This window comes from Nansenia antarctica (assembly GCF_963989245.1).
Source record: "Nansenia antarctica genome assembly, chromosome: 9".
NCBI classification, from domain to species: domain Eukaryota; kingdom Metazoa; phylum Chordata; class Actinopteri; order Argentiniformes; family Microstomatidae; genus Nansenia; species Nansenia antarctica.
This window is the reverse complement of record NC_137679.1, coordinates 24405302-24432439: the sequence shown is the minus strand read 5'-3', so window position 1 is coordinate 24432439 and position 27138 is coordinate 24405302. Positions and strand designations below refer to the sequence as shown.

Sequence of the window (27138 nt, the reverse complement as noted above, 5' to 3'; positions counted from 1 at the left end):
AGAGCTCAGTTGTGTTTACTATTGTACCCAAATACCCATGACCAAATCAATATCCTCAGCTCAGGTCATGCAAAATCAGCTGGATCCTTGTTTTCAATATGCTTGATCTTGATTCATGTCCGCAGCAGAATATGATGTATGGATGAGCAAAGAGGCAAGAGTATATGGTCATTTGGTTATCGTCTTCTTATATCTGTTTAATTTATACAATTATCAAATAGCAAAGTAGACCCAAGAGACGGTCACAATGTTCAAAGCCTCTATTGTGTTATTGACATCATTCGATAGTTAAACAGACAAAGGAAACAAAACAAAAATGTTTGTTACAATGCATATCAAGCGACAATGATCTCTTTAAATAGCATTAACCATATAATTACAAAAGAAATATCATATACAATGACAGCAATGCAAATTCATGAATCAACCAAATGCAAAAAAATATATAGATGAAATAAATAATACTAATTGTATACACAGGAAAAAGGGGGCCAACAGAACTTGCTAGAACCTTTGGAGCAAACCACATTATGATGCACTTATGAGCCAAGCTGTCACAGACATTAATAACCTGCCAGGTATTCATTAGGCTTTAGCAAAGACACTGAGCACAAGGTGTGCCTCTCATGAGGGAATGGCAGGGGTAGTTATAGATCCACTGAACTTTGAAGTGAGTCAGAGAGACAGCAACAGATAACAGCCATGAGTAGCAAAGCCAAGCATTCTATTTACCTCCATTCTAAATATGTTGCATTTCCCTCATAGGTGAATTGTGGAGAAAAAAAAAGTTACCACAGCGTGAAACGCTAGGAAATGCTGGAATCAAACATTAAAGGCACCATATAGTAGCATCCTAAAATGAACTGGACTGAAATCAAGTTGTGTCCTTCAGAAATCAGAGAAATAACTAGACCGGAATCGGGGCTAGTCTTGACACTTCAAACAATACTGAGATCAGGCCAATGAAACCTCATAAGCAACATCCTGTTTCATCAACTAACATTAGTTAGTCTGTAAGAATAGTTTAACAAAGAACGAAAAGATAATGTCAATGGAAATATGGATAGAACGTAATGCAAAAAGAAAGTGGTATCAAAACAACTTTGCACAACATACTTAATGTTATGTCAAAACTTCACTTTGACAAATTTAACAACTTTGTCCCATTATGAAAATATACTAATTTTAAAACAATGACTGTAATTACCAGTTTATACCATGGATAAAAGAAACAGTCATGAAATAGTTCTTACTTGAAAACGTACGGGTGGATTCTGCAGGAAAAATGAAAGAGATACGAGAGTGCAGAAAACTGAGGAAATATAGTAGGATCTATAATCTGCCTGTGCATTCCTAGTGGCAACTTGCGGGGGGGCACATAGGGAATGCTTTTAAACAGCATACATCCAACATAAGTTAAAAGCATCATAAATAATACCTTGCAAATAATTAAATACAATATTGACCACAGCATGAATGTTTAAAAGAAAATTCTACAGTGATGACATAAATTGACAGATTTCTCTGCAGGTGAAACATTGTTTGACAGAAATAATGCCATTGACATGGAATATTGAAATAACAGAGTAAAAACGAAGTACAAAAGGTACAATAATCAAGGGACCACATGAAGAGGTGTGAAAAAATCTTCAGTATCCACAGAAAAATATCAACTGAAGCTGCTCACTGGACAGGCAGTGTCCTAAGTTTATATACACAAGTAAAATTGAAAATAGATTTTCCTCTCTGTACATAGCATTGTTTTCTCTCTTCTTTTTCTTCTCTTCTATTTACAAAAAAGCCTCCTGTTAATGTTTTCTCCCTCAGATTTTCAGTTCCATGTGGATCCCCTGTGATCAGTCGAGCGAGATGACATCAGAGATGGCGCCGTACATGACCGCTGCTGCTGCGTCTGATGTGGACCTGGAGTGGCTGTTGCTGTCTCTGTCTCTGTCCCGCAGGCTACTGGAGGACACCAGGCTGCTGCTGCTTCCACTGTGGCTGCTCCCGTTGGTAGGTACCAGTGTGCTGCTCCCGGGCGTGCCCGGCTGCTCCAGGAACATCTGAGAGGAGCTGTAGGGCAGGAAGCGGTTCAGGAGCAGGTCGTGGTCCTCTGTGGCCGAGGCCGAGGCCGCTGCTGCTGCAGCCATCACCATGTTGTAATGCTGCAAGGGGAGGTGGGGGGGAGAGACAAGGGGAGGTGGGTCACTAAAAGCAGTGGATGATCTAATCAATGCACTTCTATTGGGCGTTTAATAAGGCACTCATGAGCACTCATCACCGCATTTTGACTACTACAATTATACGCATTGCTGCCCACTGGAAGTGTTTTCCTGTTCTATTCCGTGACATGATTTACCTGATGATTGTCGCCTTGGAGGAAGGAGAAGAAATTCAAATCTGTGGGGAACAGGATAAAAAATAGTTTAATTTGTGTACTCTTGGTTTAACACAGATGAGATCATTCTTGGCCTACATTTCGGGTATATATTGATCTCAAGTGAAACATAGGAGTCATACCTGGAAGGTCGTTGGGTGTGTGGTAGTAGTGGCGGTAGTCCTGGATGAGGGGCGGAGGCGGGGGAATGTAGCTTGTCTCCACAGGGGGCATGCTGGGAGCTCTGGCCACAGGTGACGCCTGGCTGTGTAGATTCAACACTCTGTGTGGGTACAACACAATGTCAGTACAGGAACCAACCAGAGAGGCCAAAAAAGACCCAACTTGTAGCCTAGTGTTATGGCTAGGGATGTCCCGATCTGATCTACGGCATCGGTATCTGTCCGATATTGGTCCAGAATGTTTTCAAATGATGCGTCATACATCTGAAACGAGCCTTTGAATTTTGGTGCACCTCAAGAATGGGAATGCGACAGGAGAAAAGTGACTGATCAAACCACAACAACAAACGCTGCTAACAGCTAGCGGCTAACAGTGATACATAGCTACGAATGTCTAACTGCGTTTTTATAACATCACAACATGCTGAGAGAACATCGACACGCTAAAAACACATAACTACACATATAGATGAACACTGTCCTTGCTTTTGAACACGTCTTAAAACAAAAGGATGTTTACAAGTCATTATCACTAGCCTACAGCAAACGAGAACAGTGAATCCAATCCACAAATGTAGTGATCGTTAAACTCTTGTATATTATATCGAGTGGCTACTTGACTCAACTTGCCTGTTATGAAAAAAAACGAAAACCAGATGTTGTTGACACAATAAGTTTCACTTTTCGACCCCATCGATTCTGCGACAGGATTATGGTCTCACCAGTGGGTGTCACCAGGTTACACTTTTAAAAAGGTAATAATTGCTTTGCCATTTGTAAGAGAGGATAATTGAATAAAAACCTGAAGGCACTAAAACTAGAAATCAGACAGTAACTTTTTTTTTTCTACAATGCTGAATGCTGCTAAATTGTTTTAACTTTAAACCAGTTGGTCACTGAGTACTGCAGAGTACTGTTTTTGTTGCTTGAATAAAGGCTGGCAGTCAGCCAACTATTGTTGTGGACTATATAATGGGGAAGTATTTGTTATTTTCAGGAGTAAAAAATTTAAATATTTATCGGATTGATATCGGTATCGCAGACACCTGAAGCGCAGGTATCGGTAGTCAAAAAGTGGAATCGGGACATCCCTAGTTATGGCTCAGTGAATAGGCTAAACTCTGAGCCTCGTTGTCATTGGTCAGAGAGCTCACCCCTTGTGTGAAGGTGGAGAACCAGGTGACAGTGAAGGACATGGCCTCTTTAGAGGTGGCTCGTCGTCTAAGTCATCGTCAGAAGAGCTGTCCAGCGTCAGATCGATCACCTCCACTTTCTTACAGTTGTTGCTGGAAGAACTGTTCCTGTGCTCAGCCACTACCGTCCGACACGAATCTACAGGGACAGAGAATCAAAACGTCCATATTATTCCACTCAACAACCCAACCAAAGTAACAAACTCAAAGGATATATGATATGATAAATCAAGAGCTTTGGAGCGAGATTGATAGCCACATAGCTAGCTACAGTACATACCGTCTACACCGTTATATGAAGCAGACACCTCCTGCACCTCCCTCTTTGATCTCATAGGGCACCAGTTCCCATCCTCCTTGAACTGGATCTCATCACAGTCCTCACAGCTGTTCAGGATCTCCATGAACAACCTGGGAAGAGAGCAAGAATTTAGCCACTCATAGGGCTTTCACATCGGCAAAGAACCGTTCCGGTTCGCATTCGCGTTCGGGAAACTTCAAACCTGGGTGCTGTCTGGTGAACCAGCCTGCGTTCATACCAGTGTAACCAGAACCATCCGCTTCATCAATGAACTAGATGGTGGCTACTTCACTGGAAATTAGGATAATATTTTTCCACTACAGTATCTGAAATAAACACTATTTTCTATGAAACAAAACAAAAGACACTTTCTACATGTGTTCTTGCTGGAATAGAAATGGCTTACGAAATGTGCGTTTGCACGTGCGTATGTGTGTTTGCTGAGCATGTGAGGAAGATAGAGAGAATGATGAAACTTTTGATAATTGTTTTGATCACTAATGATTAGATTTAGATTACATTACATTTTGTCTCCTTCCTTCTTGCTGGTCTTTGCAGCCTAGAATATGACACACCCACTAACGAGGTGACTGTTCTACGTTTTGGTTCCCGCTTGAGAATCACTATTTTCTGGTTCCCATTGCGAATCAACTTTTCAGTCTCCGAACCAAGTGAGTTTCGGTCTGAACGCCCCGGCCGGTTCCAGGCTTGGTTTCGCGAACGCGAACCGGAACGGTTCTTTGCCGGTGTGAAAGCCCTATCAACTTTTTCGGACATTCGTGTGCAAAACAAAACAACAAGCAAAACACTCTCTAAGCTCTTTAGAAATCAAACTTGTGTCCTCTTTACATACAGCACATCTACAGTCTAGATTTGTCTTACTAATCAATGACATCCCTTTGTCGTTGACATATGCCATCTCAGGTTTAGAGGTTAACAGAAGTGCAATGCTCACCCGTCAATGATGAGGTGCTCGTAAGGTGCCTTCTTGTCACACACAGGACACACCCAGGTGGGCTTCTTTTCATTCATTTGGATGTAGAGTGTGGCATCAAAGCACTGAAGGTGGGAGCATGTCAGCGCTCGACAAGGGATCATCAGCCGCATCTTCCCAAGCTGACAACACACACACATCAACATCAACATGCATTGAATATGGACATGGACAAAAAAGGTGGGTGCCTGACTGCTGTGAATAGAGAGCACAGACAGTGTATACCTACTGGACAAAGTAAGGACACTCGTAGACTGGTGGTGGCAATCTCACTGTCTGGGTCAGCCGTCAACTTCTCTTTGACTGAGAGGAGGGATGCAGGCAAACAGGGAGAAGATAATGTAACATAATCAAACCTACTGTAGACAATTGACAATCATCCACAAGCACATCCCATGCATACGGACTACCTATACTTAAGCTCACAGCCACTTTACTACTGTCAATTATGTCCTGTACTATTGTCACTTTTTTATTATCTTGAATTATGTCTATTTCCTTATTGTCTTGTGCTGCAATGTCAAGAACCAAAGCCTAAGAATTTTCCTCTCTTACACTTGTGTAATGTGACGTAACAATAAACTTGAAACTAATGAGCTGGGTGGAACTGTTGTATAACACTTTTATGAGGCCTAATCCAATGCTATGAAACAATGACAGTGCTAGACATCTGGTTCCAAGCCATGCCCCTTTATGTGACACAGAAACAGATTTTCAGAAGAGTATTGTGTCAGTATTGTGTCAGCAGCAGCTCTATATCACGATCACTATAGTCAAACTGCTACATACTGAGAGCTCTGGAGTGGTCTGGGTTGCGGATGCCTTTGGCCCGTAGTCTCTGCAACAACACTGTAGAGGTCTGCTGTCGCACCAAATAGACAGCCATGGAGAAACTCTGAGAGGAGACATTAACAGCGTAAGTGTGCTTATGGAAATGTAATTATGACAATACTCATCACAAGGCCATGAATGAAATATACACATTTGCCATATCCCATTCCACAACATTCGCCAACAGTCTATGCTGACTATTCATTTGTTAATCTATCAGAGTCTTAGAAATCCTTACCCTTCCGATTTCTGAGGTCCATGACACCACAATCGTGTTGGGAACCGTGGTGGATAATCTGACCAGAGAGGTTATGTTGATGGGACGACTTGGCCGTTTGGGTTCAACTCCATTTTTGGTTGGAGGAAGATATCCCTAAAGCAAAGGAGACCGTGTGACTATCAGTAAAGGCTGGAACAATATAGAACGCAATTATTCAATATCATGGTAAAAGGATACCTCTATATAAATGGACACATGAAAAACAAATACACCGTTTTAGACAAGCACTAACCTTGCCAATGTTAAATAATATACTAACTGTGTACCCGCACATTAGGGGCCGGTTTCACAGACAAGGCTTAATCCTAATCCTAGACTAAAAAGCATCTTCAATGGAGATTTTACATTGAAAGTGTGATTTAGTCCAGGACTAGGCTTAAGCTTTGTCTTAGAAACCGGCCCTAGATGTAATAAAAGCGATTCTGATATTTAATTTAGATGAATGTGCAGCCTTTGGCCGGCTGTGAGACTGACCGGGAGGTTGCAGGGTTTGCCATTCACTTTCACACACAGGTTGGAAGGAAAATGGTCTTCCTGGGGACAGCTTGTCTCTGATAAACAGAACCTGGGAAAGAACAACACAGATTAGTATTCTGTACCAATCAGGGACCTGAACACAGCACTAATAGAAACAGACGGTCAGCATTTCATGTTGTGAAAAGAAGTGAAAGCCAGGAGAGACAGCAGAAAAAGACTAAATGGAGAAAGAGAAGTGAAAGAAACCTGGGGTATTTCACAAGAACGCTATAGGAGATGAAAACAATTGCTGTGGTGTTGTCTATGTTAACATGTTTGGCTTGAGACATTTGATGATGGATTGTTCTTTTAAAACACTGCAGTATTAAAACCCCTAACAAAACACCAGCTGGACATGACATAAAACCATATACAGGAGCTTACCTTAACTGAACTTGGACTGCAAAGTCACACTTGGTCCCGGAGATATCCCTATGTATAGACAGTAGACAAGTCATGTGGCAGTTGTGACCGTGAATGGTATGTGTGTGTGATGCTCAGTGGTAGATCTATGGAGGAGGTTAAGAGGTCAAACAGGGACAGAGTGAACAGCAGACCTTCCCCCTCTCACTTACATTGAGCTGCTGATCTGTTGGACCTGCTGCGGTGTTAACGCAAAAGCATAACATGTTTCCTGGAAGCGCTGACTGTTGTCTGAGGCTGCATAAAAGGAAAACAGAGAGAGAGAGAGAGAGAGAGAGAGAGAGAGAGAGAGAGAGAGAGAGAGAGAGAGAGAGAGAGAGAGAGAGAGAGAGAGAGGAAAAAAAGGAAGGATGAAGGGGAAAGATGAGTAAGAATCAGCAAATCTGCCCAGGATACATTTCAAGGCAGTATTTCAGTTGGGATGTGTTGTTAATCACTCAGACCAGTCTAAGAGTTCCCTTGAGAATAATCCTACTCTCCCCCTGACTGACAACTCTGTATTAATACAAACCCTTATCTATAGAGTTGGTGCATGACACCTGTAGGCTATACGAGTAGTCTCAAAGCCTATTCATTAACATTAGCATGATTTTTATTAGTCCTGGTAACCAAAAGTTAAGGTGTTCTGTGCAATACTGGTACTGTGGATCCATGAAAGACAAATCCTGTGCTGACCAAACAGACACTCACCCAAGCTGGTGGGCTTGATAAGCTCGTCCAGCATGTCGTAGAAAGGAAGCCTCTGAAGCTTGACGTCGGGGTGCACGGGGTGCAGGGCGGAGGGAAGGTGAGGCAAGCTCAGCTCGTGCTTGGGCCCCGGTAAGGAGACGGGTAGCAGGGGCGAGGGGGCACCATGGCTGTCGAAGCCCAACTGAGTGAGGCCTGCTGGCAGGCTGCTAGTGGAATGGACACTGGGCAAGGCTAGGTCCATCGGCAACACCATTTTGGTGGGGAACCGTCGTCGATAGAGCTCTTTGATCTTCATCTGCACTGCTGGGCTGCAGCCGGCCTTCAGTAGGTGCAGCGCTTTGGTCAAGAGTTCGTGTTTCCGTCCGTGCTTATTCCGTCCTGCGTAACCCAGCAATACTTGGAGCTCCGAAACACGAAGGCTCATTACCATTTGCTGTGGTTAGATGAAAAAAGGGACATTATTTGGGGATTCTTCTTCTTCAAAATACTAGGTATAAACATCTAGACATTTAGGGGAGTTGATAGGACGGCAGATGTGGCTGGTGAAGAAGAGGCAAGAGCACACATCTCTGTGCTGAGATTTCTGACTGTGAGGACACTTGGAACAAAAACCACAAACCACTAATCTCTAACTGTGAACTGTATAACTGCATTTATCAATATCAGAGTCCCCACTTAAGGGAGGTCGTTACACAAAAAATGTGGCCTCTAATTTCAAAGGGTAGGCCTTCCCTATCCATCTGTGGAAAGGGAAGGGGGGATATGCCTGCCCTACACTACACCAATCTTCACTGCAGAAGAACTGCAGATGGGTGGGATTATATGAATCCACATCTAATACATTTGACTGCTTTATAATATAGGCTGCAGATACAAGTAGGTATGGCTATACAGTAAAACACCCACACTATAAAGCAGATAACAGTCTCTGTGTGGTGACATAGCTATGAGCCACCAGAGGTAAACAAATGGTCATTTCAGGGATCCTGTGTAACAATTCTGTCAACACACAGCATATTACACATATAAACAGAAAGGCCTAATGTTGATAGTTCCTGTTTAGTCTGTGATTTATCATATCCAACAGTATCTGAATGGACCACCATTACTTGTTTTCAGTTTCTCTTCACTGAAGACTTTACCGGTAGGTCTCATCTACAGTCATAAATCACTCCATACTCCACATGAACATGACAGGTGCCGGTGAATAGGTTAGGGTTCAGTCTTTGTTCACATTTTCAGCCAATTTCATGGGTCAGATTATATATAAACGAAGAGTTTCTTTACCCAAGTTAGGATCAAAGTCAGGATCAGCTACCTTGGTGCCCAACTAAAAGTAAGAGTATTTGGCTAGCTAATAGTTTTTAATCTGTCTTCTGGCCTGTGAATAACAGACACAGGAGGACTGAAATCAAAGTTAGCAAGCTAACTAGTTAGCATACATCTGTTGCTAATCTGACTCCCTCTCAAATCCAATGTCAATGATATAGCTAGCCATGAAGCTAACTGCTAACTGATTACACAAAGTGCCAAACCGAATGTTGTTGGTCCTTTATTCTGTAGCAAGCTAGCTATCTAGACGGACCAACAAAAAAACGATTAGCTACAGGTCTCTGATAAGTCAAGTAGCTAGCTAACATACATGTCTGTTAAATATTAACTGGCTAAGCGACTGAAAGGCTAACCAGCCAAAAGCCAGAAGTAGCGAGCTAGCTAGCAGGCAAGCCCCAACATCGCAACAATAACATTGCTAGCTAGCTAGTTAGCAATCTATGACTTCCACTATACTATTTCTACAACAAATAAGAACAAACTCTGCACTGAATAAAGCAAAACCTCAAATAAAGATGATTACAAAAACGAGTAAGCCACATAATAAACTTTAGCGCAAAATACACCATTTTTTGTCTATTGTAATTTTGGACAACGCTTTACCTTCAGTTCCGCACTCTCCGCCATCTTGTTATTTGGCGCAAGCGTGATACTTACCCGCACATGAAAGAGAGGGGAGAGGGTGCATCTCTGTAGTCTAGCGTCCTCTTCTCAACTCCATACGCATGAATGTGAAGGAAATCACTGATAGCAAATACAGTTACGTTTATGAACAATTATGAACAAGGATTATGCAAATAGTTATCGTTTGCTTTTAGATCAGATAGTGTGGATATGGAGAAAAAGAGAGAGACATGAATAGCAGATGTGTCCAATCCAAATGTGTCCAGCAGATGGCACTCTCGCACTACATAAACACCTGCAGTACAAATATTAGTTTAATTTGAGGGTAAAAAAACTATTCAGTGATAGAAACCTGGCGGCATACTTGATTACAGCCTTATGTATGACATAATAATAGACTTGCAGGTCTTCAATGTTTAAAGACTAGGCCCCCATATCAAAACCACTAAGAAAAAAAGGTTTTAACAATTTAAAAGGTTTCACTGGCTGCCCCTGTGGAAGAACCCCCCAAGACGAACCTCTTTGGGGTTTCATGTATAACTCTTTTGGGGTTCGATTTAGAGGATTCCACATAGAATACTTTCAACAGAGATGCCTTTCTACATAGAATCTCGTTTTTTCTATAACTGCAAAGCAAAGCCAGGCTGTTTGTGCAGCGTTAGAAAGTCATGAGTGATGTATGCATCCAAGATACCTAGCCATAGCTGTGTAGTATGTAATATGGTAGATAATGATAATGGCTTGAATCCTGATCTTGTTGAATAATATGATGCACTGCAATATTATTATAAAACAATCTACATTATTGAGTAAAATGAAGTAGAAGGACTCATATATCACATGCAACTCCCCCTTGGCCTACTGGATTGCATTGTTGCTTCTATTTCAACAAAGTAGTATATGGCCGACAATCTGTCTCAAATGACTTGGGATTTTGTTTGAAGGGGATTGAAATGTGACAGGGCAAAGGCTGAAATCTACTGCTGAAGTGAGCCAGAACCCAAAAGCATGGCATGTGTCGGATGCTAGTAAACTTATGTAGGCCTACATGATATGAATGTTCTAGAACTGGTCCTGAACTGAAACCTATAGCACTGTATAACACCGAAGTTCATCATGAAGCTCTCAGATGAAGTCAATATTGATACAGCAATGCATAACCACACCTATGGTTTATTGAATATATCTGACACTTTGAGGAAAAGTATTTAATATTTATTTTAATGAATGAAATTATTCATTAATTTGGTCATGTTATCAAAATAATACATATTCAGTTCTTAATTAAGTCTGAGACCATGGCTATGTGCTACTAATTACAAGTTCATATCCAATCTATGCTGCTTCAAAGAGATGGCCTCCAAAGCAAGTACTGGAGCATTTCTGGTAGTCCATTGGAGAATAGAGATACACCCACTAGTTTTCATCACATTCTCTGCATTACATAGGCATCACTACAAGCTCTCTGTTACCAATAATAGTGCATTTATATATTTTTGGACTATAATGACGATAAATGTTATACATAGAAAATAGCAAGAAAGTAATCCCAAACCACAGATTTTAATACACACAAGTCATTTAGGGTGCTAGTTTAAAGTGCATTACATCAAAAGTATACAAAGTTGCAGATGGAGAGAGCAGTGATAATTAACAACATCAAGATTAAATCAATTGTAAACTATTTACAATAGCTGATGATAATATTATTGACATAAACATTGAACTAACAAAACTATCACAGGATACATACATCGTCATTGCACTTTGCCACTATATAGATGGATTCCAAAATGATGGTCATATTTTCAGTGAAACAAATACCATTTCTTTAATGTAGTCCTTTAAGAACTTTTAATAAATCATACACTGAGCCTGAAGACACACCATTTCATATGTTACAATTAATTACAGACAGTGGCCAATGACAGCAATAGATTTCTTTCAAGCACAAGTTTCCTCAGCACCAAAACGTCATTGTAGTACTCAGCTGTGGCCATTGGTTAAGGGGCAGTTAAGGATGGGAGTGTTAATGTTACTATTTCAGATCCAGACTTGTATATTGTGTTTGGAATAATGAAGTATAATGTTAAGGTGGTAATAGAGGGGGTTTGAAGGAGCAGGTTCCAGTGCAGTGGCGTGGGGTCAACATCTTGCACGAGAAATTATGTAATGCGTCGTGAGCTTCTAGGAAGAAAGAGAATTGGTTATGAATAGACATTTTAGAATACTGTGTTTGTGTGTGTGTGTGTGTGTGTGTGTGTGTGTGTGTGTTTGTGTGTACACGCTCACTCGTGTGTGTGTGTGTGTGTGTTTGTGTGTACACGCTCACTTGTATGTGTGTGTGTGTGCGTGCGTGAGTGTGTGCACGTGCGTGTGTGTAGATGCTCTCTTGTTTGTGTGTGTGTGTGTGTGTGTGTATATGTGTCTGTCTGTCTGTCTGTCTGTCTGTCTGTCTACCTGTAATTGTGGGCTACAATAAACAGAATGTAAACATATACATAAGTTGACTTTTGTATTGATCATGTGTCTGACTATTAGATTTTTTTCAATATTCCAAAAGAGAATGAAATCAATCTCTCCTTAAATCCACTCTATCTTAACAATATATCTTGTAATTCTAAATGCAAAGGCAGTTGTGGGTCAATTGATTCAAGGCCATGCTCTAAAATGTAATGAAACTAGACAGGCAATGAACATTCTATAACATGTCTCAAGAATCTGGCAAATAGAAAAATCTTTCCATTAGCCACAGCTAGTCTGCTTCTCTGGAGAAAACAAGTCAATGTCCCTGTGTCCTTGAGCAGAAATCTGCATTTTATTTGCATAATCATACTGGCTACATATCAATTACCTTTCAACTTCTGCTGAATAGCATAACGAGCCTTTCTCTCTTGGTCCAGCTCGCTGCATAAAGTGTCTATGCAAGAGAGAGAGAGTATATAACTCAATACAAGATGCATTAAATAAGCTATTAATATAAACTCATATAATTTTATTCTCATAGCCTAAATTATGAGCTATTGATTTCTCTGAAACTAATCCTACCTACACTTGTGTATCCGATTGCTTTATTTTATCATTATTATGGGGTGTTTCTCTTAATAATGCAAGTGTTGAGTAAAATACAAAACACCAAAAATAAATACGTTTTATCGAATGATACGTAGCTCTACATCTAGAATAATACATTTTGAGCATATCCTATTCATCAATCAATTTGGCAAAAAAAAAGCCATTCATAGTCCCACTTTTATGGAAATCAGAGGCAGTCTACTTTTTAATGTAATTATCAATGCGCTTCATTTATGCAAGTCTAGCAGGCCTACTTCATCTGCCTCTTGGTGTTTGGTATTCTCACCTCTGACAATATGAAGCTGTTGAACCATCTCCTCCCTGTACGAGAGCTCCCTTTTCATTTGATCTTGAAAATTATCTGGGGAGCAATTAGAAGAGCGGAAATATTGTTTTTGTGGGAGAACAAACTGACATCCTAACATGGGCGTCAGCAAGCTACAACAAAGTAACCTATACTGCCAGGATAAGTCAACTTTTGTTGGATAGAAATAACAATCGATCCATGCAATATCTGACCATTTCACTAAGAACATCTAATGGTCAAGTGGGGCGGAACAGCCCGTCACATTGGGATAGGCAGGCTACAGGGCACAGCCCAATCGATGTGTTTGCTCATGTTGCTCACAAGCATGATATTAGGAGAAACACTCACGATATTCTCATATTTCACGTTTCTGTATTCAGAATACTAAATTAAATACAGTAGTGTCGTAATATTGTGAGATATACACGCTAATAGCCTATGAATAATATATAATTTACCTTTCAAACATTGGAATTCTCGTTCCAACTTCTTCCGTATCTCCACCTGTTCCATGAGTTGTTTCTGCAATTCTTCTATTAAAAACAAATCAACAAACATGACGATAAAGTCATTATTAAAATGTATTGCGAGGTATGCTTTTCTAATTGTAGTTGAGGCTACTAAGTATTTTTTAAAGTTCATTTGAAAGCTCAGGCTATTCAGGCGAATGACCCAATAGACATTACCCCCCCCCCCCCCACCACAAAATCAATTGTAAAAAACCCAAAACTGACTGATATCATTACTATTTTGACATTGAATACCTCAATGCTCTAAGCCGACAACTGAGAATTATGAGATTGTTTCCCTGAAAAGTCGGATGATCTCTGTGCCTGATTAGTGAGACTGTTTAGCAGATGGTGAGGTCTTTCTGCACTAAACTGGTGGCAAGATTAGACAAATCCTATCCTATTTGACAGTTAGGCCTATTGCTATACAATTATTTCCACAACAATGTGTCCAAGCCTACTGTGAAAACTAGACATAGGGCCTATACCTCTGATCGTTCTGCCGGTAAAATTCTCAGTAAAACACTACCCCTGCCTGTGCGTATAATAACATTTATAGCCTATAATCAATAACACTAATTAAAATGTTGATATTACAACTTATAGGCCTATGAAAATAAAGACGATAATTATGAAAATAAAATGACGATATTACCATTAGTGCTTATTCAATAACAGTAAGCAACATACAGTAATAATGGTAATAATATTATCAGTAGTAGTAATAGCAGTAGTAGTAGTAGTAGTAGTAGTAGTAGTAGTAGTAGTAGTAGTAGTAGTAGTAGTAGTAGTAGTAGTAGTAGTAGTAGTAGTAGTAGTAGTAGTAATAGTAATAATAATTATTAGTATAATAATAATGATAGGCTAATAATTCTTCTTCTTCTTCTTCTTGTTCTTATTGTAATTGTAATTATAATTATAATTATTATATTGTTTTATTATTACGATTGATATCATGATTATTGTAATTTTCATTATCAATATTATAATTATCAATATAATCATGTTGGCCTTACCTTTTGCTAGGCTTTCTACGTCTTTCTCGGGTTGTGGGACTGTGTTACCCTTGACCGTCGCCTCCTCGCCTGCACGCGCGCGTGCACACACACACACACACACACACACACACACACACACACACACACACACACACAATAGCCTTTTATCAGACTTGACTTGACTCTTCATACCTCCAGAGTTGAGCCGACGAATTCGAACAATCCTTTGAATCTGCTGGAGTAAACTTGAACTTACCTTCATCATGTTCTCTGTGGCTCTCTTCTGATACACTGCTTTGAGATTTCGTTTCAATCTCCTCCACAGTGGACGACGGCTCTTCTTTATTTGCACTGTCATCTTCTGAAATAACACATCGATTGGAAAATATGATCATCATTATAATTTCTCTACATATGCTATCTAATCTCCTGCAAGAAAATGTGTAGTAAAACCAACCGTTCAATTCTGGTAGGTTAGGCTGGTAATTAGTTGCTGAGCCATAGTGATATGGGCTACTCCTTTGTTGCATATGATCACTCCTCTCCGGTGTATACACCTACACAGATAAAACGGATAATTAATAATCTTTCAATTAATATGCTGTTCATCAGGCCAGCCCTAAAATAGACAATATTCCAGCCATGTTTGAAACAGCTATAAGACAAATACTGAAATTCAACGTTGCAAGATCAAAGCGTTGTAACTTTGCATCACCATTGCCACAATATGACAATTTATGATATTGGTAGTTGCTATAGCCTATAGGCCCAATTTCAATATCTGTATCAATTTGCTATTCTCGGTAATCTAATATAGGCCATGTGTGGGCTCAAACCACCTACTTCAACAAAAGACGTGGCCCTGTTGCTCTCCGTCAGCTTGCTTTGTCTCTCTCTGTCTGACGATCGTGCCACATGTAAGTTCATTCTTTGCGAGTCCACAAGAGTGAGCTCTGTATCAGTTTTGGATTCTGGGCCTTTTGGTGAAAGACCGTGCGCCATGTTCACAGCAGGGGGGCTCCGACGGTCCTCAATGGAAAGTGGAAGTGATTCCTCGTCCTCTAGTGACTTATTTGACTCCACATCCACATCTGGCTCACCCTCGCTGTCCGCGCCAGGGGACACGGACCTGTAACTGGAACTCTCACTAAGGAAATCAGGTGATAGATAACCAGGGCGAGGCCCGGTGTAAGTCCCCCTGTTGCCGTAAAGTTTGGCTATACTGTCTGCGTCTTTTATGACTGGTCTGAATGCAGAGACGTAGCTAATTTTCCGGGGTACAATAGGTAACCCATCCATTGACCTGCCTTCATCGCCGGACTTGTCATCTTCATTACGCGTGGACTGAGTGCTGGAGCATCGTTCACTGTCAATAAGACTGTCTTTGGGAGTGTTGGTGCTTCGGTCACTATGCTCAGATACGTCCACATCGTTTTGTCTAGAGCACAGGAGCTCCGTGGGTGGTTTGGGTTGAGACTGGGGGTATGGTGGCATGGGGAGACTGCCTGCTGTAGGCCAAAATATCGGGAAGGGATGATAGGCGCTGTCCTTGGTACTTGGCCAAAACACGCCTGAAAGGTTGGGTTTGTTTTGCTCTCCCATTACACTATCATCTTTCTTCTGAAAAGATCCAAAAGCTGGGAATCCATAAGGATGTGGAAATAGCGGTGGGGGGATCTTCTGCAGCATTCCGAAGCTCTTGCTGGGCACCGGGATAACAGGATAGCTGCGAGTACTTGTCATACTCATGCTTCCCCGGTTGTCCTCGCAGCGGAGAATTTTTGGAGGGATCTCGGGCGAGTCTCTCCGGGGAAGGTTAGAAGGCCCCTGCGATTTTAATGAGGAAGACCGTTCTGGCCCACTCATTGGCAGCGTCCTCTTTCGACTGCCGCCATTGAACATGGCTTTCACGTCCTCCCATGCGTGGGCCACATCGTCAGGTGAGTTTTTATCTGTCAGTTTGAGATGTCGCCTCCAGGAGTTAAAGTTAGCTGCGTCTGGCTGTGTGTACTTTGAATCTGGTGTGCGGTGTGAGTGAAATATGAACTTATTTGGAGAAAAATACATATTGCAATAGGAGCACTTGATGCACTTAGCTCTGGAGCTATTGTATCTAGCTGGAATAAAGTTACCTCGACTTCCCCAGGCGCATTCGTGAGATACGTCAAATGCGAAATTCTCGGGTAGTTTTGGAGGGTTGTGAGCTCCAAGAAAAGATTTGCAAAGCCTCTCAGCCTCACGTTTCGTAATCATCCCACATCGCCTAGAAGAGATGGGCATTGCGCCCGCGCGCCTCAGGATCTCTAGCTGGACAGGGGTGCACTGCACACAGGTGATTCCAAGTGCCACGCGCCGATTATGTATCTCGTTGTAGCTGTAGTTCTTTAAAAGGGTATTAGAAATTTGCGCGAGGCAAAGTCTCTCCTGGCCATCTATCACCAATGACACTATAGGTATTCCATACAAAGCCGTCTCACTAACTTGGTTAGGTTTTAGACTTGGACTGGAATATGATGGTATTTCTTGTTTTGAGCTCGGTGAACTGGAGTCTCGTCCCGCAGGTATTTGATTCGGAATCGACTCCATTCCTGGAAGCCTGCATAGATAAGAAATAGTAATATATCAATCGTCATGATGAATCAATATCAGGCTATCAAAAACATTTATAATCATGACTTAATTCCTTCACGGAGTCCCAAATAATGCTATTTTTATGCTGTTTTAAAAACAACAATGATAATTTTAAAAAAATGCAAATGAGGGTCCGATTAAGGTAATAACATGGTAGCCTAAAGTCCCACTTCTACAAGGAATGGTAAAATATAATGATCGGCTAACGAGAAACGAAATAATAGCCTACAAATGTATAATACCTAGCTACATAAATGATAGAGAAGAAGCGTTCAAGTTTCTCATCATTTTGTGGACCTATTTTAAACATCGGATTTTAGGCTATTAGCCGCCTACACGAGTGATTAACGGGATGAAAGCTGACTTCAAATCGGAACAGAACTGAGACATTAAGATGAACAGTGCCAACAAAGAGGCTAACACGTTAAGAAGCAGAAGGAATATGCACATTAAGCCCATTAAGGAGCTTAACAGATAAGAAAGAACCTATAATCCGCTTTCATTGTAATTACCAAGGCTCAGTTTTGCGTCTTTGAACTGTTAGTAAAAAAAAACACAGCCCCACAGTATAATTAACATTGTTTAAAAAATATATAGCCAATTAGTTTATTAGCATGTTCCATGAAGTACAATTCAAATGTTAGACCATTTAATTTGACAAAAACATAGCCTATATACCTCTGGTCCTGTTACTAAAACAATAGAAAGCCTAAGCATTTTTCATAAAAAGTACGTGTGCTAATTCTCAAATGTTATAAACGCATACAACAGTTGGCTAATGCTTAAAACATAATGACTTAAGAAGGACGAAGCTTACCTTTTTGGACAGAAAACACTCCTTCGTTGTGCCAGCAACAACAAAACAGTGATAAACTGCAGGTGGCCGTAAACTGGGTAGACCAGTTGTTAGAGCAAATGATGATCGCTATGGAATTCCACCGAAAGATTCGGTCCAATAATGTCTACCTGCCTCGGAGTGGACTGGACTTGCATCCCTTCCTCGATTCTCGCGCTGTGTGCGTGTGTGTGTGAGCTGCGCGTAAAGAGAGTGTCCACATGTTAGTGCAGCCCCCTCCACGACATTCCCCATAAGCTTTCGACGCTGATCAAGTGACAGCAAAAATAATGGCAAGGCACTCCCACTTAGCAGTATAGTCTACCATATTTACATTAACTATTTGCCGTCGGGACCAACGGAAACTATCGCTGCCCGAGGAATGATTTTTCAGCCACATTTTTCCATAAAAAAGAATAAAACAGAAATAGACACAAATAGAAAGATATATAGATAGATAGATTGAGAGAGAAAGAGAGAGAGAGAAAGAGAGAGAGGGAGAGAGAGAGAGAGACGATACACATTACTGAATAGTTTAACATTGTTTTAAGACCCAAAATATCAGTTTATTGACTTATTGTCTTCCAACATTTTATGTATGTATTCTCGCTCCCATACCACATGCAAGTTGTTCACGGGCAATTGTCTGATATAAGCAAAGGTCCATGGCAAGTGTGATATGTCCATATTAACTATTCATAACGGTTTATGTTGCGATCAATTGTTGTCGTTTCTCCCTACAGGCTCGTGCTAATGTAGCAATAGAAATTATCAGGTTAAACACAACAGATACATAGGCCTATTGCCTTAATTTCGTTAGTTGAACGAATAAAGCATAACAGGCATGAACAGAAAAAGGCATAACAAAGTGCAGCCTATTTTTTCTCTAAATACAATTTGCGAGACCGTAGTCGTTTACTTTAGTCTAATCGGCCTATGTGGATCATTCACCAATCTTCATATAAATCCCACAATCAGATTCAGAGTCCCCATGCCCTTTCTTCATGCATTAACAACGGTCTCTGACGAGTTCGGTGATCTAACCAGTAATTAATCACAGTGTCCTCGCAGAAAATGTAATGAACAATTTGCCCAATGAGAGGTTGATGTCGACAACCCGCCTTGAGCTGTTGCAGCTATCCAATACATAATTTCCCAAATAAAGCATGCTTTGTTATTGAAATGATATGTGCAGTGGGATTTGGCATTTCATAAAAGCAGATTGGCAGCAAAGAGAGACACGCTGATTGTGAATGAAAGTTCAAATGGAATGGATATGGTGTGCAGCCAGATAGCCTACATCATGTGTTAAGTTCCCACGGATTCACTTAAGCAGCCTGCATCCAAGTTACGTTTGACAACGAACAGCTGTTCAAATGGTAATTCATTACGCTACGGAAGCAACAGGACACACTTTGACGCATGCCCATTGTTATATGGGGTTTGGGGCACGATAATGTGTTGATGATGTTTTCGTTTCCTTCGACTTTTCAATAGCAGTCAGTTAATGCAGTGTGTTTACCCCTGCCATTTAAAGCTGGCACGCTCATCGACGAGGCCCACTGCAATATTGATGGAAGTTGGTAACCTGAGGTCCCCACTGGTCCTATTGACTTTCGCAAGCAAGATACTTTCTTCCTCTCCAACAATAATTACTATTTTGTTCTGTAATTATTCATTCCTTTAAATTATTCAAAAGCAAACTGGATGCGACCCATTGCTGCCGTATAGGTTCTTGAAGAACCCATGTTTGGGATCAGTGCCTGGGAACTCGTTTGACATTTTGATAATTTTCGTTGATTAGAAGTCTGGCAGTAACTTGACCCATATTGAAAACCGCATCGAACAGCCTGAGGTGGTGTTTGAACGAATACGCTTTGAAATATTGATAAAGAATTTGTTTTTAAATATATTTCATAATTCTCATAATAACATCTATGAAATTATGTTTGCTTATTCAAATATGTTTAAAGTGATACCACAATAGTAGGCCTAGGCTATCATCAGGAGCATTTATGTGACGGCCAAAATATATATATCCTCAAGAACGCATAAAGTCAATACAGCCATCTTATTCTAAACCGATTTCCAACTAATAAATTGTCTCAGTATTGAATCGACACAAATTAATTGAACATGAATAGGAATTTTGTTTTGAAACGTAAAAGTAAAAGGCCTGTTATATTAAATCAAAATGTGTGTCAACAAAAATAGTCTAACCTACTCCTCAATAATAATAATAAAAAAGCTATATATATATATTTATTTGTAATGGTCCATGCAATAGGCCGACTTTTAACTGCAAGGAGGTGAATTGTGCCAACGGTGGACCCATCTGTCAGAATAAGGCGTCACTCTCGTTAAAGAGCTTTGTAAGGTTGTCGCCTGCACTCTTCGGGTCTGCATTTCTTATTTTTTGCATAATGAGAGCTTTGAAATACCCAGAGCTATGTTATCACTCATGAACTATAGAAAACACGCTAATTTATACAAATATAGGCTACTATTTATTGGAGTGGTACAAATGTTGTTTATATGCTTTGATACTCAAATGAAATTCTAGGCTTATAGCCTCCATATCATTATTGCAGTGCAATGACTACACCAAATGTGATAACAACAAGGGATTCATGTGTCTATATTGCAACCACAATACTGCAATGAGGACCACTAGTTTCAAACAAAGTGGGGCAATTTGGTCCACTGACTCAAACATCAGCATATATTTTAGGTTAAAACCTACGGCTCCGTGTCATATAAAAATTGTCCATGGAACCTTGCAAAAAGATTGCCACATAAATCACAACAAATTCGAGGGGGGTGAATAAGCGTACCTAAAGCGAGAGTTCTCCATTTAACACTTGTATCAGCACCATATAAAACCATGACCCCAATAAATTCCATTTTAGAGGCAAATCAATCCGACTCTCTGATATTGATCACCGACAAACTATTAAGACCGCCTCTTAAAGCCTTTTCTGTTTCAAATGAGAATAGCGTTTCGATTAGATCCTTTATTAGGGCAGGATTCCTACACGAGATCCTGTGTGGCCTGAAAATTAAATGGTGACATTTTAATTACTGGACATTGATAAAAGAATCCTGGTAATGGCTGTTTACAGGGCTGGCACACTTTGTCTGACTGGATGTGCTAATCGAGTTAGACTGCGCTGTAAGCAGAATAGGGACGCAGGTAGACACACACACAGACACACACACACACACACACACACACACACACACACACACACACACACACACACACACACACACACACACAGAGAGACACACAGAGACAAACAGACAGAGACACACACACACACACACACACACACACACACACACACTGCTATTAAGACAACGATGAAGGCAATAGAAGATGGCTTATATGGCAAATGGGGCAATGTTGAGGTTGGGTGTTGGTTGATAGAGAAGCAGTCAGCGAATCAAGCTGAATCAATACATATTGTGTATTTGAAGATTTATTTAATTTCCACCCTTTTATATGTTGTTCATCCACTTTGCCTTTAAGTCCAATTTACCTTTTTAATAGTAAATGTGACTTCTTTGGACTACTTTAATATCATTCCCTAAGAGACATAAGAGAGGACATCAGTGAAGTGTGTAGGTGTGTGTGTGTGTGTGTGTGTGTGTGTGTGTGTGTGTGTGTGTGTGTGTGTGTGTGTGAGGGAGAGAGAGCGAGAGCGTGCGTCAATGATGGGCAGCTGCAATAATCTTCAATGTCAAATGAGAACATTTGATGAATAGCAACATAGCAGGCATTTCAAACAAACTTGTCACTTTTCGTTTCCTCAGAGCCAACTTTCTCTGAAAAGGCCCTACACAAGTAATACATACAGTATGAGGCTCCACCACTACTGATGAAATGAAAGATTCTTTTAATTTACAATTTAATTTAATCAATTAGCACTGAATATCATTCAGGATCAAATTTGCTGCTTGATGATCACTGCCTTGACCGGTGACGATACCCATAAAAGAAGCAGCTTGCACTTCTAGGTCATGGCCAGTGTTCTGTGTACATCCTGCATGCCTTGCTAATGGAGCGACTGAGCCCTGCTAGAAAGAGGTTAATTACTCTATCTGTGTAAGGAACCAGCAATCTGAATGAGTGATCACGCCTACACCAATACTAATACTCATCTAAACACCACTAAATTACATAATAATACACACATAAGATGACACATGAAGAACTAACAACAAAGCCACCCAAATACTCTACACACACACACACACACACACACACACACACACACACACACACACACACACACACACACACACACACACAAACACACACACACACACACACACACACACACACACACACACACACACACACACACACACAAGTAGTGTTCATGCCTGTGTCATGTCAACCTTTGTTCTGTTTAAGCTACACCCACATGCATACATTTGACTGTAGCCTACAAAACATGTCACATGCTGCAAACATGAATTGATTAATTAAAGTGTAGGCAAATAAAGAGTATGAGCAGGAGGAGGGAAGTATTAAGAGATGAAGTCAGTGAAATAAATACTTCTTAGGGAGGTCATTATCTGCCTCATGGTTACTGTGCCATTTGGCTGAGGAAAGAAAAGCTCATTTAAAAAGTGTGTCTGCATTAATCACAGCGCTGCATCAAAGTATGATAATCACCTGAACACTCTATTAAAATAAAAGTGTCAGCCCTGGGGAAATCTTACCTTACTCTTTAATTGTTTTGAGGCTTTGATAGGCTTTTTAATCTAAGATTAATTTATGCATTCTTAAATAACTCTACATATGATTAATAAGCTTGAAAATTAAAAGGAGACTAAAGCAATTATAACAAGTGGTTGGTCATCACCTCATTAGATGCTGTTCGGAGGATGCAGTGTTTGTGTGTGTGTGTGTGTGTATATGCGTGCGTGCGTGTGTGCATGCATGTGTGTATGCGTGCATGCATAGCACAAATAACTGATGAGGAGAGAAGAAGAGAGATTATGTCTGAGAAGGAGAGAAATCTAGTAAAATCTGATGCTTTACTCCATCTATGGTGGAGTGTGTGTCTTGTATGTATGTGAGAATGTTCTTTTCTACAGCAGAGAAAGGGAAGAAAGTAGGAACATAGGAATGGGGCTAAAGGGTCAGTGTAAGAACTAGGGCTTTGCAGATTTGCATACTAATGAACTTATCCCCATGAAAGCTAAGCTAGCACACAGAGAGAGAGAGAGAGAGAGAGAGAGAGAGAGAGAGAGAGAGAGAGAGAGAGAGAGAGAGAAAGAGGTAGAGAGAGATAGATAGACAGAGAGAGAGAATACAAGTTGTTGAACACAAAAGGCCATGAATGCAACTTGTTGTCGAAAGTGACAATCAAAGAAGAGAATCTATCTTTTACACACAATTGTGACTTCCAGTCATTCAGGACTGGAAGTCACAATTCAGATGAGGACATCAGTTTCATTCCAACCTGCTATAGGACATGAATATGTCTCTGCTAGGACTGAGCCTTAAAAGAAAACAACAGAGAAAATCAACTTCTTTAGATGATCTCTCCGGAGAGGCGCATGCAGTGAAAGTACAGAGACTCAGTCACCATGAAATCCTCCAGCTTGCTAATGTGTAAACAAGACATCACTCCTCTCCTGCCCTGATGTTTATTTGTCTACTAAAAGCCCGCCCCTGGGTCCTGACCCCCCGTCCCGACCCTCCACTGCTAAACGGAACATTTCATCTCACAGGAGGAGGTGTGTGAGCGTGTAGGTTTATGTGTGTGTGTGTGTGTGTGTGTGTGTGTGTGTGTGTTGGTGTGTGCGTGTGTGGATGGAGATGCGGTGGTGGTGGTGTGGGCGGGGGGGGGGGGGTCCTTCACTGCATCAAATGAGGCAGGGCACATGGACCCTTTTGTCACGAACAGGGACTCATCTGCCAGGGCTGAGCTGCGAGGTCCTGAGGGAGGCTGGGAACAAAGGTGCTAAAAGGCTGTGTGACAATGAGGGTGCTCTGAGGAGCGGCGAGGAGAGGGACGCACAGCCGCACAGGACAAGCCATGTCAATCACTCCCCAATCACTACAACACACACACCGCCTGGCTGAGGTGTTCTCATGAAGACAGAAGGAGTCCATGTTTGACTAAACCTATATTACATTCATATTAAACCAGTCCAAAAATGTCTCCCTGTACACAAGCTCTGACAATATCAGTGGCCTCTTTGGGGGAAAGAAAAGAGCAAGAAAACAAGAGAATATCAGAGACAGTTGATAGTCAAGGAATGATAGAGGGACAACTGCGACAGCGAGTGCCACTCGATGACAGAGACACGGCACACTGATATGAACAGACAGTTCTGCTCTCCAAATGAGCAAGATGTATTACATCATTATGTGTACACACATCTGACAAGAAACATTAACACAGCCATGGTCAATTAAGCACGTGCTCCTGGATTCCAAAGGACCAAGTCCTCCTTAATGATCATTCATCATGACGACAGCCTTGCTTGAAAGCCCTCTTTATATACAGTATAGGCTGTGAAATACTCTCGCACGGTCTCCCAGTACCCTGTATCTAGATAGAGGCGAGAATTTCAGCGTGGAGAACACAGTGGAGAAAGAGCAGTTCAAGACGTCGTCTGTATCCTGCCAGCCAGCCAGCCAGCCAGCAGTTCCAATAGTGCAATGAGAGAACGAGTGAGGATGGGAATTATAGTAATGATAACAAACGTCTATGTTCTGTAGCTCGGGGCGGTATCGTAAGGCATTACCATAAAGATGCAATGTGCCTCTTCTGCAGGGTATGCTGAGGGAGCAGGCCAAAGAGATAATAACTATTAGTGGATGACAGCGCTTTGTGGGATTCCAGCTGTGGAGTCTGAATTTCCATACAGATAGAATGGCTCTGGATGGTTAATATGTCTGCCATGGGGGGAGGGGAGGAGAAAGGGGGGGGGCCTGGGTGACACCATGGACAGTCTAAACTGAGGTATATTATGACCATGGCCTTACCAGAAGTCACAGTATAGGATTCAGCTAACCCCCTCTGGCCATCCGACCAGAGTTGGAGGAGAGAGAGAGAGAGAGAGAGAGAGAGAGAGAGAGAGAGAGAGAGAGAGAGAGAGAGAGAGAGAGAGAGAGACTCCACTCAGCATTCCCATTGGTCTCTATGGGGGCGCTGTCCAGGGTCCTGAAACGGCCCACTGGTACTCTGATGACAGCTTTCAAAGACAGGAAGTGCGAACAGCTGTGTGGCTGTGTGTGTGAACAGAGGACCAGAGAAGTCCATCAACCCCACAGGAAAATGAGAGGGTGTGCAAACATGCCTGTCAGCACCAGGGACGGATGAAAGTTCCCTAAAAGAGAATCAGAAAAAAAGTCAATCTTTTCAAGGTTATAAGACAAACAAAAGAGAGTGTGTCCATATTATGACAGAAATGTACAGAACGATATCCTGGTTTTCTATAATGACACGTATTCCTGTTTATGATATACTTGTTGTGGCCTGGCCTACATCACTCTGCTTTGCAAAACTGCTTGGCCTGGTTTTACGGTACTGCACAAGGTTTAAATAAAAATACTTGCGTCATTGACTTCCTACAACAGATCCCTTGACCACTCTGTTGAACTATATAGGTAGGTATACGACTGGTGCATTCGAAATGAGCCAGACAGCTGTGGTACAACTCCCAACTTCTAATTGGAAAGACCTTCTGAGAATCGGAGGCATTACCTACTGAGATGTATTCATTCAGCTGCCATTTCTCCTAAATGAGTTTGTCATTCTGACCCAGAAAAAGAGATTCAGGGTGAGAGAGACAGGGAGAGATCGGGAGGCAACTGTGATGAATTATACATGCAGGGCCAGGCTAATAATAGCTGTGGAGATGGCAGTACAGTACAGAACTGCTAGCTGGACTCACGCTCTCCTGTGTTTCAAGCCAACCTGCTTGTGTAAACAAGTCCACATGTCTGTACACAGCTGTGCTCATGGAACTAAGGAAACCTACACAGATGGCTCATGAGGGCCCAAAAGGTCAGAAGGTGCTGGGGGACTTGGGGGACCTGAGCAGATCTTCAGGATGAGGTGTTCAGCTGTGTGTTTATGTAAGGGCATGGGCTAACAGAAAGGAGACAAAGACAGTGAGAGCGTTCACCGTGAGGACACAAATCACCCTCTAATTATTCCCAAGGTGTCAGAGCTGCCTAACACGCTGTCCTTGATAGATTCCTCTGACCCAGTAACACTAAAGACAGTCACACTGGAGGCTGGCGGCATAGAGACAACATAATACATCAGCCAAGGATCAGCAATGAGACACAGACCTACCGTCTGGGGGCTGGAATGAAATTAAGGAAGAGAGATGCTGTAACAATCCTCCTCTTTCATAACACACTTCATAAACAGCCTGGGAGCTGCTTGTGAAACTGCAGAGAGGTGAGAAAGTAGGATTCAATTTCATTTTGATATTAAAGAAACACCCTTTGGCTGCGCTCTCTCTCTCTCTCTCTCTCTCTCTCTCTCTCTCTCTCTCTCTCTCTCTCTCTCTCTCTTCCTGACTCCATGCTGTACCTGGCCGAGTGTGATGTAGTGTGCATTTGAATTAACAAAGGAATGACTTATTCAAATCTGGCTGTGTTCTGTTCTGGAGGGCCTCAGCCGCTTGGTTGAGTGGTACATCATCACACGCACGCACGCACGCACGTGCATGTGCGCACACACACACACACACACACACACACACACACACACAGTCCCCCACAGAACCGCAGGCTGGGCAGTGTAGCGTGTGCGTCTCCATTTAGAGAGCCAAACAATCTGGCCAGCACTCCATCCTGTGGCAGGCGTGCATGTATTCATTATGTCAGCTTTGATGTGGCAGGAGGGAGGAAGAGAGGGGGGGGTGAGAGCATAGTGCCCATCATTACCAGACACTACAGACAAAACACCAACCACACACCCTTTATGACTGGTAAATATACATGTCATTGCCATGGTCCAATTAACAAGAAACAAGGAATTGATCAGTAATTACACCA

At 41.5% G+C, this 27138-nt stretch overlaps 2 protein-coding genes across 2 annotated transcripts; both read right to left on the bottom strand.

Annotated features, from left to right (window-relative positions):
* Positions 1 to 235: 235 nt before the first annotated feature.
* pias1b (protein inhibitor of activated STAT, 1b) lies at positions 236 to 9746 on the bottom strand (the record flags this gene model as incomplete). Its single annotated transcript, XM_080539323.1, has 14 exons — positions 236 to 2165; positions 2360 to 2400; positions 2521 to 2660; positions 3714 to 3891; positions 4033 to 4163; positions 5009 to 5169; positions 5277 to 5350; positions 5837 to 5942; positions 6117 to 6251; positions 6633 to 6723; positions 7059 to 7106; positions 7250 to 7334; positions 7788 to 8220; positions 9723 to 9746. The coding sequence occupies 14 exons, from the start codon at positions 9744 to 9746 to the stop codon at positions 1857 to 1859; spliced, it is 1956 nt and encodes a 651-aa protein (XP_080395449.1). The 3' UTR covers positions 236 to 1856.
* A 2086-nt stretch (positions 9747 to 11832) lies between these two features.
* On the bottom strand, positions 11833 to 17218 carry skor1b (SKI family transcriptional corepressor 1b; the record flags this gene model as incomplete). Its single annotated transcript, XM_080539635.1, has 6 exons — positions 11833 to 11930; positions 12598 to 12663; positions 13105 to 13179; positions 13584 to 13658; positions 14889 to 14993; positions 15469 to 17218. 6 exons carry the CDS (start codon positions 17216 to 17218, stop codon positions 11833 to 11835), a joined length of 2169 nt encoding a protein of 722 aa, XP_080395761.1.
* Between the last annotated feature and the right edge of the window lie 9920 nt (positions 17219 to 27138).